This window comes from Hakea prostrata, chromosome 4, assembly GCF_041222555.1.
Source record: "Hakea prostrata isolate BN-2017 chromosome 4, UWA_Hpros_2, whole genome shotgun sequence".
NCBI lineage: Eukaryota > Viridiplantae > Streptophyta > Magnoliopsida > Proteales > Proteaceae > Hakea > Hakea prostrata.
The window spans coordinates 49,184,272-49,201,827 of record NC_142603.1 but is presented as its reverse complement, the minus strand read 5'-3'; the positions used below and the strand labels follow the sequence as shown (position 1 = coordinate 49,201,827).

Sequence of the window (17,556 nt, the reverse complement as noted above, 5' to 3'; positions counted from 1 at the left end):
TACCAAGGAACTTAGAGATTAGGGTTTTTCAGGTCAATCAATTTAACTCTAGAGGCTACAACAATGATGATAGAGGGCAGGGGCAGAATGGGGGAAAACAGCCAAAAGTTCAGATGGTTAGAATTAGGCAAGACTTACCAAGTTCCCCATAGGCTAAACATACGATAAGAATCTTGAACAGAACTCTAATGGCTAGACTGCTTTATCTAAGAAACATGTAACCTTTAGGTAAATCAGGAATTTGTGACTATAAATAAAATAAAAAGAAGAAGAAGAAAGAAAGGAAGGAAGGAAGATTAAAGCTCAGAACTAGTTAACAGCTGAGAAGATAGACTCAATAAACCAGTACAAAGAATACCATCACAAGAAAATAAGCACTAATTACTATAAACATAGCCAACATGATGTGAATTCCACTAACTCAAAACGAGTTACAAATGAACTATGTCTTGATAAAGTAAATAAAATATGCAACATTAAAATCCATGTTTTAGGTACATGAAAGTGTCCTATCACATTAAAAATTCAATGGACCTATGGCCCAACAGGTATATAGCTCAACCCTAGACTTAATCCTAATAAAACAAGCTTATTTCAGTGATGAATCTGCATCAAGAGGTGTCTCTCTCCTCCACCCATCCCCCTCCCCCTCTCTTTCTCCATCAATGGCCCTTCTAGAATTCCCTATTGTCTTCCACCTCTAAAATATCAAAAGAGATCCAGAAATATCATAAAAGTGACTAAAATAATTCCAACCCAAAACTCACTACTAGATGGCATACCAATCTATCACCAATGTATTCACTTTGAAATAATTACCTCAAAAATAAAGTTACAGATGCATTTCTAGAATTACAGGTTAAGTCTCGATTTCTTTGTGAATCCTTGTTCCACTGGCGTGTCAGCAGCTTCACAGTTAGAAATATAGCTAAACTGGCCTCAGTATATCATGAAGGATGAATTGGATTCCAGGCACATAGAAGCTACATTTAGCATAATTCGGAGTGAATCTCAATCTGCGAGGAACGAATAACAGCTCTAAACTTTAGTTCGTCTGAACTCATACCAAATCTCATAGTGATTGAAGAGCAAGCTATCATGAGTATGTTTTCCAAGATACTCAACCCCTATACTCGCCAGCCTCTTTGTACACTCCTCTCCTCCCAATCGAGAGCAAAACTTTACATTGTGAGAAACAAAGATCCGGCCCTCATAAGGCTTTAACCTAGTCACCAGCCTCTCCAACCCCACCCAAACAAGCTTATCCGGCATATGAAGAAATACAGCACTTGCATAGATCAATTCATACTGGAATCCCGATCCAAATCTACTGAATTCCATATCTTCGCCTCTCACTATCAAAGGGCGCTTGTACAAGAGACCCTGAGATGGGAGCTCATACCTAATTGCCGCCATAAGAGAAAGCTCATCTTTTTCTAGGCAATGGAAGTGTTCAGGAACCAGGTAACGAATAAAATGTAGTCCAACGCGTAGGGTGCCACATCCAATTTCAAGGACATGAGCGTCGGGCTTCAGTTGAACTGACTCTGCAAGGAACTCAAACACATCGCGACCTCCTGCCCAGGGTTCTCCGTAGTTGCTATGGTGTTCCTCAACGAGTAATTCGCCAGGACATGGCAAGGAAGTGTGGTTACTCGTTTCATCTCCTTCGTAATGCGATATGCCCTTGAATCTGAAAGTTCAAAACTGTAAGCACTTAACCTCAAAACTCAACCAAAGATCCTAACTTGTAATGTTAGAAAGGACACATAAAAAGGGAGACCTTCAATTTCAGATCTCCAGTAAAATTGGAAGAGATAAAGAAATCACAGAGATAGAAGGATCATACTCGTTCAAATCTTGGAGCTGTTGCGCGCGGGTGCGAGGGTTGATGCCTTTGCGAAGGACATTGAGTTGCATATGAAGGTTGTTTCGTTGGATTTGATCCCTTACCCACGCAATATCTTCTGCTGTCGGAGCGAATCGATCTGTTATGAATCTCTTGTCGGTGGAGACAGTGGTGGCAGTGGAGGTGGTGCTTGTGGGGCAAGAGCATGATGAGAGAGAAAAGAGGAGGAAGAAGAGGAAGATGGCAGCGGAAGCCACTGAGAGCACAAGCACTGGTACTGAAATCACAACACCCTTCGATGGAGCCATTGTGTTGCTCCGTGCTTTGCTATATTCCTTACTTCCTTCCGCTGGTTTTCTGGTGAAATGGAAGTAGAACCCAACTACATTACAAAAACGACGACGCCTCTCCCTTGGAAGTGTGGCCCTTGCGCCAACAGGCGGGCCAATGGAAGGTGATCGTAAGGAATAAACATCTTGATTATTTTTGCTTCACGTGGCCTGCCAGCGTAGTAGCTTTTCTGTGTGGGGCCTAGGCCCTAGACTAAGGGTGTCAATTGGTACGATTTCGATAATTTGCCACAGTTCCGGGTGAGCTTTTACAGACCGAAAACAAGAACTGTACCGTACCGAATTTAAACGGTACGGTACTATTTCGGTATTTATAAAAATGGTTCAGTCGGGGCCGGAAACGGATGAAATTTGTAGAAAGACTTGTATTTCATAAGCCAATGAAATTGTGAAACCAACGAATAAAAAAAAGAAAAGCAAAAAAAAGACAAAAGAACAGAAGGAAGTGAAGAGAAAAATGAAAGGGATCAGAGAAAAGGTTAAGTGTTTTAATTGTAAAATTACAATTTATATCTCTAATTGTTAATCCGGACTCCCGGTGAGCCAAAGCGTAGTAGAATTTTCTGTGTGGGGCCTAGGCCCTAGACACACCAACATGTGAAAGTTCTGGATTGCCCCTAATGAATGGCGGAAATTCATCAAAACATAATTTTGTTCAGCTTTGAACTTGAAATCATGACCAAGAGTCGAAGACCTACCAATGAAACTCTTAAGTTGGAATTGTTGTAGTATGGGGAACCCAAGCACAATTCATACAGTTAGGAATTTGATAAATTCCGATTCCCTAGACTTGGTTTTTCTGATGGAATAAAAAAGAGATCGAAATACTATTATGAATGTTAGAAGAAAAATAAAGTTTGATGTTCATGTTACAGTGGATCTTAGAGGTTTTGCAGGAGGATTGGTTTTAATATGGAAAAATCATATAAGGGCGTAGGTGTTGTATTCAAATGAGAATATTATTGATGCATAGGAGTTTTTGAATAGTAGAAAGAGTTTATGGTTGACTTGTATGCATGGGGCTCCATGGAGAGATTCACGCCGGCAGGTTTGAGATGCTTTGACTCATTTGGGGAGAAACAGAAATGAGGAATGGTTTAGTGTGGGTGATATTAATTCCCTTGTTGATTGGTATAAAAAGGAAGTAAGTAATAGTGAAGGAAGAAGAGATTGTGTTGATTTTGAGAGAATGGTAAACGATTGTAACCTCATGGACTTGGGTGCCAATGGCCCTACGTTCACTTAGAGTAACCGAAGGGCAGGTGCAGCTCTCGTTCACGTGAAGTTGGATAGAGTTCTTGCGAATCTCAAGTGGAGAATGGCTTATGAAAATGTTGCTTTATTTGATAAACCAGCTTAGGCTTCTAACCATAACCCAATCATTGTTGATACTAATAGTGGCATTGCTATTGGACCTAGACCATTTAGGTTTGAAGTTGTTTGAATTCGACATGCCCAATGCAAAAGATATAGTTGCTAGTGCTTGGAACCAACATTATGATGGCAGCTCATTTTCTTAGTTGTGTAAGAAGCTTCATGGGTGTAAACAAAAATTAAAGAAGTGGAATAGAGAAGTATTTGGATACATTTAATAAAAAAATTAGAAACTTGAAGGAGGAGATTGGGGTGGTCCAAGCTAGACCTTCCAGTTATGAATCTAAAATGGCGTAGAGAATGTTGCAAGCACAATTAGAGGAAGAGCTCACTAGGGAGGAAATCTTATGGAGGCAAAAATCCCGTGTGGATTGGATTAAAGAAGGAGGTCAAACCTTGGCCTTCTTTCATGCTACAACTATACAAAGGCGTCAAAGAAACATAATTTTGAAACTTAAACAAGATGATGACTAGTGGACAACATGCATTGAAGAGGTGTATTCGGAGTCATTATGTCATTTTAGGGGGGGGGGGGGATAGTGGAATCTGATGGAGTGGAGAATGAAGCTAGTGGGGCAGCTTTGGAGAACATCCAACCCATTATTTCGGAGGAGCATAATAGTGGGCTTGAGGCTATTCCTGATGAAAAAGAAATCCACAGAAGCTTTGAATGACATAGGACCCCTTAAGAGCCCTGGCCTAAATGGTTTCCCTCCCCTCTTCTAACAAAAATTTGGCCGATCACTAAGGACCAAGTGGTGGATGTTATCATTAGGTTTTATCAAAGTGAGAGAGCTGGGCCCGGAGCTAAGTGAGATCTCTATGTGCCTCATCCCCAAATGCCTTTCATTAGAGAAAGCGAAAGCTGAGTAGTATAGACCTATTAGCCTTGGGGGTATCATCACGAAACTTATATCTAAAATCATGGCGAGCAGATTGAAGGAAACCCTTCAAGGTATTATTGACCCAATTTAGTCAGCTTTTGTTCCTAATCAGTTGATTTCTGATAATATTTTCCTAACGCATAAAATGTTTCATTATATTAAGAATAAAAGAAAGGAAAGCAAAAATTTCTAGCTCTAAAGTTAGATATGAAAAAAGCTTATGATAGGGTTGAATGGGCTAATATTGAGGCAACTCTTATTAAGCTAGGCTTCTCTTTTAAGTGGGTTTGAGTTAGTCATGAAATCTATTTATTTAGTTTCATACACTTTACTTGTTAATGGAAGGCTTCGTGGGTTGTTTACCCCCTCTAGGGGAATTTGACAAGGTGATCCATTTTCCCTCTTTATATTCATAATATGTTCACAGGCCTTGAGGTCTATTATAAACAAGGAAGATGAATTACACCATATTAGAGATTACATGCCACTTGTAGGGAGAATAAAGAAGACTTGTGAAGGATTGTAGTCCATAGTCATCATATTGTCAAGCCGATGAATCTACACCTTTGGCCCTCCGTGAAGAAAGCTAGATGGCAAATTGTAACTGCAAGATCACATCAGCTTGACCCTGGGCTATGTATGATCAAACTTAACATTAATAAACTGAGATTGTTTGCATAGTTGATATGGGACAAAAACAGTGGGTCCCATGTGTAGTGAGTTAAAGGGTTTCGCCGGAAAGGGAAGTAGAATCTTGATCAGTTTTTGGCACAGTGCTAGGGTGAGGTCCCACTTACTTATACACACAAGGAAGATGAATTACACCATATTAGAGATTACATGCCACTTGTAGGGAGAATAAAGAAGACTAGTGAAGGATTGTAGTCCATAGTCATCATACTTCACCTGATGAATATACACCTTTAACAGCCTCTGTATGAAAGAAAGCAGATGGCAAATTGATAACTACAGGATCAAGCAACTAGACCCTGGCACTAATGTATGATAACACATGACTCTTAAAAGTAGTAGGGAAAACGCACTGTCTGGTGTAGTATAAATTTTAATATAGCAGGTGACACTGTTAATGATTTTTTTTTTGGTAATGCTGTTAGTGATTTTACCTTCTTGTAACATAGTAAAATAGATTCATATCTTTATCCCCCCCCCCCCCCCCCCCCCAAAAAAGAAGAAGAAGAAGAAGAAGAAGAAGATTGATATCAGAAAATGAAGCAACCAAGTTTGGGTTACCTCCACTCCCATTGTTCATGATTAATGACTCTAATTGGAAAACTTTAGATTGCCACCAAGCTTCAGCAACTGAATTTGTCCATTGCACCACTGATCATGATTGAAGTATCAGAGTTGGCATAGGTAAAAGAGAAAGACAAGCTCAATACACATCCAACTTAAGAACCTAATTAATCACGATGTATCGGGTGGAAACAAGTATCTGACAAACAAATTCCACTGATCAATAAGATGATTTAGTAAGTACACTCTGGTCATTAATATTTTTTTTTGTTAGTTTTAGAGTTAGTGGGCTCTCAAATACAGTGCACTACACCGTTAGATTGTAACCAATCTGATAGCCTACATTAGAACATATGCTGGGTATAACCAAATACGTCAACAACTTCAACTGAAACAAATGATGGGAAGAACAAAATTGAGCAGTAAATAAATATATAGATCATAAGAAAAATGGTATCCTAGAGCAGTCTGTAGTTGTCCCTATTGATTCCTTTTTTTTTTTCTGGCTATCATGTTCATAAAAGCTAATGATCAATAGTCCAGGTCTAAACATATACTTCTAAACAAGGACAGTTCAAAAAATTATACCACTAAGTCAAGTAAATGCAACCCCTTTGCTTTTTGATCTGCAGTTGTACCCAGTAAGCATGGTTAACTCTTATCCGTGATGAATATCTCAAGAATATCTCAGTTAGCTTCAAGCACTTCAACATAGGAATTAATTAGATAGGCAGGAATATGTAGGGAAATTTTCTAGTTGCTCAAACTCAGGAGTCAAAACTACTTCTGCTTCATCATTTGGGAGAGGAAATAATAGTCATATGTTAATGGAAATACAGGCCTATAGCCATCTCTGCTTCTATAGTTAAGGAAACTATACTTGGCTGTGTCATTTGAGGTTTTGTTATTCTCATACACATGAAAAATCAAGCTGGTGATTAGACACTGCAGGTGAGCTCTATTTCAAAATGAATTAACCTATCAGGGATAGTTCAGTTCTAGTGTTTAGTATAAACAACCATTGAATACAAAATATTTCTCCAGTCTGTATAACAATATGCATCAAGTAGTCAAGCTTGCAATGCACTTTTAAAGTGAGAAGAAGTACAGGCCATTTTTGTGACAACAGAATGACGGATGTGCTAATTCCATTTTGCATCCAAGATATGCGATTCAACTAGGGACATTTATCAACATAAAATGATACTTGACAAAAGTACAATATAGCAACAACTAAGTTTTACCAAACTACTTGTACAAAATTGGCTTCAGACTTTGCCAGCAAAAGTCTAAGTTATAACATGATATTCAGCAACATACTAGACACTGCAGTTGATGACATGCTACGAGTAAAATTATGGTAATGTTCTTTGGAAACTAGAGTTAAGAGGGAATTTCAAATAAGATCATATATTATCTAATATGCATTTTTCTTGAGCACAGGAGTAAGCAGGAAAATTCAGTTCTCGCCCTTTTCATGCTATCAACTCAAGCATAACTGACTAATGTTTTTCTATTGCCATCAAGTCTTAGTACTGATTCAGTAAATTGCCCGTCACCACAATTAACTATTACCTCCTGCATGCTTTATGGAACAACGAGAATCAACTTCATTGATCACCAGCCACTACAGAAACAGGCAAGTTATCAGAAAGCTTGGTTTTAAATGCAAGCACACCATAATCAAATATGGGAATCCACATGACACCAGTACCTACCTCCTCCATACCTTCATCAATGCCTTTCCATTACAATTAGATTTACAGCATAAGTCACATGTAAAAACTACTCATTAAATTGTTCACAATTTGTCAACATCTTCAATTTATACATATGGTGAATGATAAGATGTAATATACACAAACCGGAAAAGAGACTTTCAATCTAATGCCTTCAATTGACAAGCTTTAACTGATAATCTAGCTAACAGAAATGAACCTACTCATTTCTCTCATTCATAGTTACACTTTTTTTTCTCCGCCCCGAGGTCTCTCTTGTGCGTGCTTGTCTTCTCATTCTGTTGTCTATTCAATAACACTTCCACGGCAAACATTATTTGACTAAATCATTGTGGATCAATAGGCATATAAACAAAAAAGACCAAAAATAAAATCAATTGTCATTAAAAACTCCAAAAGTAGGTACAATGAAGTTCTCAAATATGTGAACAACAACCAATGAACATCAGAAAGCTCCAACCCAAGTAGTTATTGAGGATTATACACACAAATATTTAACAGATCTCACAAAAAAAAAGGAGAAACTGCTGTTTACATGAAAAATGACAACATCAGAAGTCAGAACTACATAAACTCTATAAAACAAAAACATGACAAGAGAACAATTTTACAAAAGTAAGAAAACACTCTTTTACAGATTTCCCTTTGATTAGATCAGATCAGACATCCTTCTTCTATGGTGATACTGCTTGACTCTCAAATTTGAGTAAGAACTTGTAACTGTTTTTGGTTGTGGTACAGAAGCCATCCTTGACTCTGATCCATTGATATCGGGACTCTCAGTAAGTGAATTCTTTGGTTCTCCAAGGTGGGACTTCTTAGTTGAATTTCGTAAGCTTACTTTGAAATGAGCATCCGAAAAACTAAGGGACTGGGATCCTGTAAACTGTATTGAACTTCTAGCACTTAGCCTTGAAATTTTTGCCCTTAAATTAATTTCTCCAATCGTCCGTCCATTAATTTCTACATCTGCAGCACTACGCCTTTGGCGACTTGCAACAGTAGAAGTCATGAAACGAGGCAAAGAACAAGAAACATTTTTTCGAACTGCTCTATCAGTTGTTCGAGGAGTTGCTATGACTTCTTTAAGATCCTCTATATGGTTTACTGGCATCTCATCTGGATGTTCGAGGCCCTGATATGTAGTTGAGAAAAGTTTCTTATTTTCATGTAACAGAAAATCAGCTTTCTGTAATTTGTTCCTCAGCTTCTGACATTCTTGTTCTGCTTCTCTCATTTCTTCGTGGAGCTCAGACATCCTCTTTTCCTGCTGCTTCTTCAATTCCTGAACAAAGGCAGTACTTATTAAAACTCCAAGAGATATACATAACAAAGAAATTGTCATGAACTTGATAATTGGAATACCTCTGGGACTTCTCTGTTGGAAACTATTGCTCTCACCCTCTTCGCAAAGTTTAAGGAACAGGTTGTTTCAGAAATATCTTCCTCACATGGGCTTATATGCACAAGCATTAGTGCCTTTGAACCATCACCAAGAGAATCTTTGAGAATTTGTGTCAGCTTGCTATTTCTGCAACAAAAGAAGACTTCTTGATGGCAAGGGAAGAAATGAATAAACGTTTGGGGGCCTCTCACTACAGTTTCAAATTCTTGCTTTGCAACTGAGTTATGGTTGGGGCAAATTTACCCACGAAGGAAAGAGTACAAGTCAAACTAACCCCAATTTTGTAAACAAGAACTTGCCTGTATGGAACATGACGAAGCTTTCTTTTGAGGGCTGCAATTACATCTGCTAAAGCTGAGAGAGAGAGATTTATGGCTCTTCCCTCATCAAGAGTCTGACCAACAGCTCCTGTCTTCAGCAATCGTTCACTTCCTCCAAGGTCCACCATCCACAGTTTGCTGACTTCTGTTTTACCATCCGCCGGACCCCATGATCGCCCAATTGTAACTCTAGTTAAGCTAGATATATAGAACTAGAACAGACAATATAATTACCGATCCAAAATAATTCAACTGAACAACTCAAAATCAGGGGAAGCCAGGGAACCCACCAGTGGGATCTACTAGATGCCTCATTTACATTTGTCCATGATGTTGATCTTGCACGCCTCCCTTTTGTGTACCACCGAATTGCTTGCATAAAGTCAGAGACAGACACATCCGTAAGGTTCTCAATTTCCACAGCTCCATTTGGGTCTGTCTGAATGTTAAGATTGCTTTCATGCCAAAAAAACCACAGTAAGCAAACCATACAAATACCCTGTAAATTTCTGAATTGAATCTTTTAATTACCATCTATTAGAGGAAGTTTCATAAGCTCTAGCAGATGGCTTTGGGGCTAGTAAATCCTTGAGACTACCCATATAAACCTCTAACATACTCATTGAGAAATTATATGTAGCCGAGCTATCCTGAGAAGCCTGCCGGAAGAGATCTTCTAGTGCCCGAGGAACAATCCCCAGTTGATCCGTCGATCCCTCCTACAGAATTACCTCAACATCTGAGAATGCTAATTGATAAATGAGGACAACTCAACATCATAGACACAAAAGTAGCTAATTCACATTTCTATCACTCACCATTGTAAATGTCTTCCCAGTGCCGGTTTGACCGTAAGCTAAAATGCATACATTGTGCCCATCAAGTGCGGATCTGATTATTGGTTCAACTTCTACAAAGATATCCTCTGTTGGATCCTCAATCAGTAAAGAGCTAAGTTACATTTGCTAGAAATGGGAGATACTGAACTTTAAATAAACAGGTTTCAGTGTTGGGTAACCCACCTTGGCTTGCCTCGTGAGTGAACACTCTATCAAAACCATATTCTTTACGACATCCAGCCGACGTAACCACGATTTTATCTGATCCAGCGGAAATTGGTTCTCGAGTTCTTCTCCGGTCAGTAGATTGAAAAGGTCGAACCCTACAAAAGACTCTAATGCTACCTGGAAACTGAATTCAGTTACTTGGAGACAAAAGAACCATACTATTTAGAGATAGATAGGAAATAAACCAACTACCTTTTAGGTCAAGAATCTTATTCAGAGCTTCTCTTCGCTTCTTATCCAGAGATCTCATCTTAGTCATCAGTTCCAATATCTCTCCTGAAAAATCAAATCAAACTGAAAACATTTCAGCAGAAGAAGAAGCAGGAGTCAACAAATCCAAGTGGGCAAACAAACTTACCTTGGAGATTCAAAATTGTTCGTTCCAGAGCTTCTTTTTCATACTCTGGAGCCACATTCACATCCATACAGACCGCCGTGACAGGAGACGATATGGGAAATCCAGAAATAGTTGGAAGCCCATCGAATGAATCTGGATCTTCCATTGAGTCGGTTAGCTTCTCTGGAGACAAAGAAACCTGTTCTTGTTCTTCTTCAGTAGAAATGAACATTTTTATTTCCATAGAGACGAAATAAAGACCGCTGATGTTGGCTGTCTATTTAAGAAAGAAAAACAAACAATTATAAAACCCCAGAAACCAATGAAACCAGCCAAATTAATTTTATATGAAATCAGCTCTGGGTCCTAGTATGTTTTCAGCCAAGAACCCAATAATATCTTGAAGTGATCGTGATTAGTACAAGTCTGCCACTAATCTGCACTACAACCCACTGTACAGATTCCCTAAAAAATCCTGTAAATGTTGAAGAACCCAAATCAAAATGACAACTGGGTTCGACTATCTACTGGGTTGCCAAAGTCAGTCTCAGTTGACTCGGTTACCTGCTTAAAATTGACTCTTGGGCCACCTGCTCTGTCAATAATCACCTTCTTCCATGGTTGAATTCATACAAAAAGCTTTTGGGTTCATGAAAACTAGAACAGTTAGGTCAGAAATGACAAGAGAAGAATGCGAAGAGAGAATCTATATCTTAACTGTTTGCTTTTGCAGTTAGATCTAAACTCAAGAACTGAACTGGAAAAGGAACTTCTCTTCAACTTTCTCAATTTCTCAAAGAGGAGCGTGGGGAGATGATGGCGTTCACTTCTCTCTTTCTCTTTCTTCTCCCTGAGCTGTCTTTGTTTTGGGATTTGGGCTGTCTTTGGTTGGAACTTCTTGGAAGTTAGAGCTTTAGAGTTTAGAGCAGGTTTTTTATTTTCTTCTGCTCCACATCACTCGATGATTTGACAGTTTGGTTTGTCTTTGACTGAAGTGGAACTCTCTTCTCTCTCTTTTGTTGATTCGTGTTGAGGGTAACGGAATCAAAGGTGACTTGGCGTTAACGGCAAACGTGCAAAGAGGTCTGGTTCCTTCTGATCGAGTTCAAATTTATAATAAAATTTTACCAAATCATCTTATCACTCTTGATAAAGGTGTGGATAGACGAAGATTTGTAGAATTCAAAATCTCTTTCAACTCACAATCTCTATATAGAAAATTATCACTATTATGCTAGAAGTACATCTACTGAATTAAACAAATGTATATACACCTTGGGTTGTTGGGTTGTCAAAATACCTTACATAAACTGCTTTTTATGTGATAATGTGTAGATATTTTTAGTTTTGAAAGGTGTTTGCCATTGATGGTGCCAAATCATTGCAAGTGGACATTGAAACATAAGTAGCTTTTCATTTCCTCTTTTCTTGAGAAAATTGAAGTGATTTTCTCATGCGAGTCTGGATTTGCCATTTGGGTGAGGGAGGGGACACTTTTATGTTAAGGAGGGGTCACCTCTAAGATAGAAGTCCATGATTGTAGAAGTGGGATCTATCTGATGCATTGCATGTATCATGGAAATGTCTCCTCTCTCCCCATGGGGTATCGGATCCAACCTCATCTTTTCAACCGTTTACTGAAGATTCTAGCCATAAGGTTACACCATAACGATTTATTCCCCCACCCCCAGAAGAAAGAAAAAAATGTTACCCCACAGTGAATGAAAATTATATATATATTTTTTTATCTATGTGATCAATTAATGAAATATATAAAGTATAAAAATCATGAGAAAAAGATTACATACCTTCCTTAATTTATAGGAGACTTTTTAAGTATGTATATACTTAAAGATACTAATAAATTTTTGTTTTTATATTAAAAAATATTTTAATTTATAACCACTTTTGAAGCATATCTTGCTTTTCAAATACCTCAAAATTATTCTTAAAGATTAGTTTTATTCATCATTGAATTAATTTGTAATTTATTTAAGCATATTATAATTTTCTCACCTACTCCTAAAATTAAAAAACTATAAATACCACTAAATGTGGGGATGACAAAGGCCACCCAACAAGACGTATGTATGGAGAAAGGTCCAATCGTTACCATTAATATTATACCAAAACAAATTTTTACATATACCACCTAGAAGAATATTAAAGTGAAAAGAAAAATATCTTATATGTTATTTATTTGGTGAGGTTGTATCAAGTATGTGGTTATTTATAATGATTAAAAAGAGGGCGCACAACATAATACGTTACACCCGAGGAACAACATATCGGCGAATTTTGATGAAAACCATCATTTGAGGCGAGCATGAGTATTATGATAGAAATCTATATAGATTAATATACTGACTAGATCCAAAACAATAGAGATGAAGAAGACCTTTCAGTTGTCTTCTGCTCTATTTGTATTATGTTGTCATGGTTTTTGACACGAATACTTTTAAGTCCTCCATCATCTGGGGATTTTGCAGAAGACAACTAAAAACATGACAATATAATACAAATAGAGCAGGAAATAGAGTTTCACCCAAGGTCCCAAACGACTACCCCTCCTTGGCAAAATCATACCTCTTGGAGTACCGTTGAAAGAACATGGTATGAAATTGATCGCAAACTATCCATCACCAAAGAGATGATCAAATCACAAAAACCAATCTTGGCCAACAATAACCTTTCTAGAAAATCCCAATCTACATGGTTACATTCCTTCAGCATATCCAATTTTATTGCAACATATTTTGTTTTACCTTTATGCATTTTCTAACATAATGGAATAATTCATGGGCAACAAAAACATTGTTAGACATGCATTCCTCCTAAATAAAAAGCAAATTGGTAGGGATTGATCACCTCCATGAGCAGAGAGCATAAGTTGCTAAGATCTTGGTCAGGACTTTACAAATTACATTGCAACATGTAATGGGTCAAAATGGGGATCTGCCCCTTTCTGGATTGGAGACCTTAGAGATTATGCAAATGAGTGTTTTGTTCAACTTGAAGGAAAGACTCCTCAAGAGAAAAAATCACAAAAAAATTGGTAGAGAACCATACTAATAAGATCCCAGTGTCTATGGAAGAAAAGAAAAAGCATGAGAAAAACCATTCAAACTAGGAGACTTCACAGGCTCATCGCACGTAAAGTATTTATAATTCCTCCAACAAAGGAATTGATAGGAATTCGTAACATGACTGATGATGGATCCACCGATTTTAAAATTTTGGTTAAGGCTACATTATCAACACCTTCATTCAATTAGATCCTTGAAAAATAGGAAATGATAAAACCATAAATATTTTTCAAGTTTGTCATCCACTCTCCTTGTTCATCGTGCAAAGCCAAGACCTGATTTTTTGCCTTCTATTTGTAGTGAATAACCAAGATTTATTATTATTATTATTATTATTATTTTTTAAAATTTCTTCATCAGATAACCAATGGATCTGAGATTTTTGCCACCAGTGAGTTTCGTCTCTTTCCCAATGACTCATTAAAGGTTTTTCTCAACCATTGGATTGACTTTGCTAGTCTCATCAATAGACCCAATGATTCTAGCCTAGTAGTTCGCCTAATCACGCTTCAGATATGAGTCTGTAATGTCCAAATACTTCCTTGTAACAAAGCTGATATTCAAATGCTAAGTTTTGTAGGGATAACAATAGATGCTGATCTAGTGGTAGAAGTAGAACAAGTAGCTAGTTTTTGCCAGCAATTATTTTTTTTAGTTGAAAAGGTGCTTTATATTAAACTAGGAAAGAAAAGAAAAAAATTACAAGTGTTGGTAGCGTTTCCCACCAGCATCCTGGTGAACAAGTCGATTCAGATCTGGGGGAAGATCTCTAGGGCACAAGTGAGTTTCCCCAAGGAAGTTCACATAGCTTGCTAAAAAGTAAGCACAAAAGTTGGATTCTCTTACGTGATGCATGAATACACACCGATGAAATCGCAGTTTGATATCAAGAATATCTTCTACAATACCTTTTGCTGCCCATGGGGGATTTGAATTGCAAGTTGTGAATCAGATTGGACCTGTATTTGTGGGTATCCATGATATGCTGCCCTTTGTAGCCCACATAATATTGCATTTAGCTCCATGCGTAGAACATTAGAATTTTCACATTTCCCTGTCATAGCGAATAGGACTTGGCCATCAAGATTTCTTCCAATCACACCATATCCACCACGGGTTCCCACAACTGAACCATCTCAATTTATTGCGATCCAATTATTTGGAGGTTTAGTCCACTTATGCATCGAGATTGAACCATGGTTGAATTTAACCTTGTTATTCCCATATTGACACTGAGAGGGGGGGGTGAATAAGTGTCTTCAAAAATTCACTTTGGTGTAAAGCTTCTTTAATCTTGAAACAAAATTGATTAAAACATTCCCGTAGCTATCGATTGCAAAAGGACACGTCCACCACACACCACAATGTGGCTAGGTTTACCAGACAATATATCACCACTTTGCAATCAAGGCACTTCAATATGTACAACAAAGAAAAATAAACCAAATACATAATGCACCAGAGTTTACGTGGTTCGGCCAAATTGCCTACGTCCACGGAGTAATACCCTACCTAGGGTTTCGTATATTACTCAATACACTCCTAGAATTTTTGACTGCTACAACAGTCTAGGAACACGAATCCCTGCTTTAGTCTAAAATGCAATTCAGACAAGGGCACCAACCCCAACCCCCTAGACAAGCTCCAACTTGCTAGGTTACAATGTAAAACAATAATTCAAGTTCCCCCAATCACATTCATGATCTAGGTCTTTCATCAGTTAACGTAGCCTAGAAAATAATAGACAAGAACTTGTGAATATGAGTTACTTCACTTGTGTAAGATGCATGGTAACAATATTTACTTTTCTTTTTCTCCAATTCTTCTTTCTCTTTTCAATCTTTTTCTTTAGAAAAAAACTTGCTGCACCTCTGTTCTCTGTTTCATGCACACCCTTGCTACACTTTTTCAGACAAGCTAACAACAGCCTTTTATCTCTCTTGAAAGCAGGTTATAACAACCATTTTCCCTTCTTTCCTTCTTCTTAAAAAATCATGTAGCAACAACATTTTTTTCTTAATTTTTCTTCCTTCTTTCATTCTCTGTTTTTCTTTCACTTCTTTCTTTCTCACGTTCTGTTTTTTTTTTTTAATAGAACTCAACAATAAAATGCTATTTCTCTGAAAAATGAATCTTCAAATACCTGCTGCTTCTTCTTCCTTCTCTTTTCACTTTCTTTCTTCTTGATCAAAATGCAAATCTTCAACAGTAGCAGCAGCTGTGTCTTTTCGTTCAAAATGCAAACCTTCAACAACAGCTTCTTCTTGTTTAAAAACGTAGCAGCATCTCTTTGTTTAAAAATGCAGATCTTCAAGCAGCAGAAACAACATCTTCCAGCAGAAGCAGCAGAGTATCTTCTTGTTCAAAAAACACAGATCTTCAATCTGCAGCAGTAGCTTCTTCTTCTCTTTTTAAAATTTCAGAAAAAATGGAAGATTTGGAGGAAGAAAGATTCAAATCGTTTCAGCAATGTCTTCTCTTTTTTCTCTCAAATCTACTTTCCCAAAACGTTGCAGCAATCTTTTTTTTTTTTTTTTTTTTTTTTTCTCCATATAAAAACGATTGCAAAAGGAACTTACAAAAAACCCTCTTTTTTTAATTTTTTTTTTTTTATATAAAAACGATTGCAAAAGGAACCTTCATTTTTGTGTGTAGCTGTATCATATCAAAGCCCAATGTATGTTGTTATACCATATCGAAAACCCATATCAAAGAACTATTGGTTGAACCAGCTTCAATACTTTGCAGAACCAACTTGATTTGACCCCAACTAATGAACCACTCAAACATCTTAATACTCTCACTTAAGTTGTCAACAATGACAACACCTTCATTTTAAGCCAATGGAACAACAAACCTGAATTTTCCATCGATGGAAGAAGTCCCTGCTATGAGCGGTATCCTCCACACCTTCTTTGGCATGCATGAATCGATGACTTGTGTCAGAGATGATCCGAGCTAGGAGGGAGGGAGTAGAAATAATAGCTTGTGATTTCTAGCCTGCTAGATCCGGTAGATTGTTACTGTGAAACTGAAGCAACGAATCTTGCTCATAAGGGATGATCCAGGGAAGTGGGTTTGTATCCATCGAAGTTCAAAACAAAATGGGATATAAAACCACATTGGTTGGGTGATAAAACCACATTACTTCAAAACAAAATGGGATCACCCACCGAATCCAAACACCAAAGGTGAACGATCCGAGCTACTAGGAGTGTTGACAAACAATGTCACATTTGCAAATGCCATTGACCAAGCTTGGTTTGCCATAACATGATCTAGCCAAATCCAAATATTTGCGTCACCAACTCACTTGTTTGACCAAGTAAACTTCATACCATGTCATTGGATATCAGAGAGTCCACAAAACTTAGCTAGTCATCTCATGAAATGGTGACGCATTACCCGTACGCGTAAGAAGACCATCTTAATTTATAACACTACTGTAAATAAGAGTTGAAGTCACCAACAAGAACCCAACATATAATACATCCATGACCAAGCTCCTTAATTTTCTCCCATACAAATTGACAATGACCACAAATTGGATCACCATAGACACATCTTAAGTATACATAAGCATCCAAAATATGATCATATTACATAATATCTCCATATCAGCCCTAACCCACCAGAAGCACCACTAGAGGGGTATCCAGTAAAAATACATCCATACGAACCCCGTGACACAATCTTTTTAATATTGACACATTACATTTAGTCTCCGTCATGAAAATTAAATTCAGCATCTTCAGAGCATGAGAGCGATTGCAATATACAAACTATCTATCAGGGGTCTCAAACTTTTGACAATTCCAACTGATTTTTTTTCATGGTTACCCACAAGTACCCACCAGTGTTTTTTTAGTTGAAGAGGGTGAAAAGCATGTA

At 37.6% G+C, this 17,556-nt stretch overlaps 2 protein-coding genes across 3 annotated transcripts; both read right to left on the bottom strand.

Annotated features, from left to right (window-relative positions):
* LOC149019318 (S-adenosyl-L-methionine-dependent methyltransferases superfamily protein) lies at positions 1-2,221 on the bottom strand. Its single transcript, XM_089151012.1, has 2 exons — positions 1,850-2,221; positions 1-1,693 (listed from the first exon to the last, which is right to left on the bottom strand). The coding sequence occupies exons 1-2, from the start codon at positions 2,155-2,157 to the stop codon at positions 1,039-1,041; spliced, it is 963 nt and encodes a 320-aa protein (XP_089007138.1). The 5' UTR covers positions 2,158-2,221; the 3' UTR covers positions 1-1,038.
* Positions 2,222-7,075: 4,854 nt separating this feature from the next.
* LOC149019317 (P-loop containing nucleoside triphosphate hydrolases superfamily protein) lies at positions 7,076-11,461 on the bottom strand. Of its 2 annotated transcripts, XM_089153348.1 has the most exons (10): positions 11,144-11,461; positions 10,601-10,856; positions 10,435-10,518; positions 10,198-10,359; positions 9,994-10,100; positions 9,707-9,894; positions 9,466-9,630; positions 9,155-9,373; positions 8,816-8,981; positions 7,076-8,735 (listed from the first exon to the last, which is right to left on the bottom strand). In XM_089153348.1, exons 2-10 carry the CDS (start codon positions 10,821-10,823, stop codon positions 8,100-8,102), a joined length of 1,950 nt encoding a protein of 649 aa, XP_089009474.1. In that variant the 5' UTR covers positions 10,824-10,856; positions 11,144-11,461; the 3' UTR covers positions 7,076-8,099. The 2 variants fall into 2 exon arrangements, with proteins under 2 accessions (XP_089009474.1, XP_089009475.1); XM_089153349.1 differs by lacking the exon at positions 11,144-11,461 and having other exon boundaries at positions 10,601-11,124.
* Positions 11,462-17,556: the final 6,095 nt, after the last annotated feature.

What these genes read in the sequence shown, in the direction of transcription:
- LOC149019318 (XM_089151012.1), bottom strand. Translation starts at nt 2,157, where the DNA reads ATGGCTCCATCGAAGGGTGTTGTGATTTCAGTACCAGTGCTTGTGCTC. An exon ending in CAGCTCCAAGATTTGAACGA is followed by an intron (nt 1,694 to 1,849) that starts GTATGATCCTTC and finishes TTGAACTTTCAG; the next exon opens with ATTCAAGGGCATATCGCATT.
- LOC149019317 (XM_089153348.1), bottom strand. Translation starts at nt 10,823, where the DNA reads ATGGAAATAAAAATGTTCATTTCTACTGAAGAAGAACAAGAACAGGTT. An exon ending in GCATCTAGTAGATCCCACTG is followed by an intron (nt 9,374 to 9,465) that starts GTGGGTTCCCTG and finishes CTATATATCTAG; the next exon opens with CTTAACTAGAGTTACAATTG. An exon ending in CTTCGTCATGTTCCATACAG is followed by an intron (nt 8,982 to 9,154) that starts GCAAGTTCTTGT and finishes CTTTTGTTGCAG; the next exon opens with AAATAGCAAGCTGACACAAA.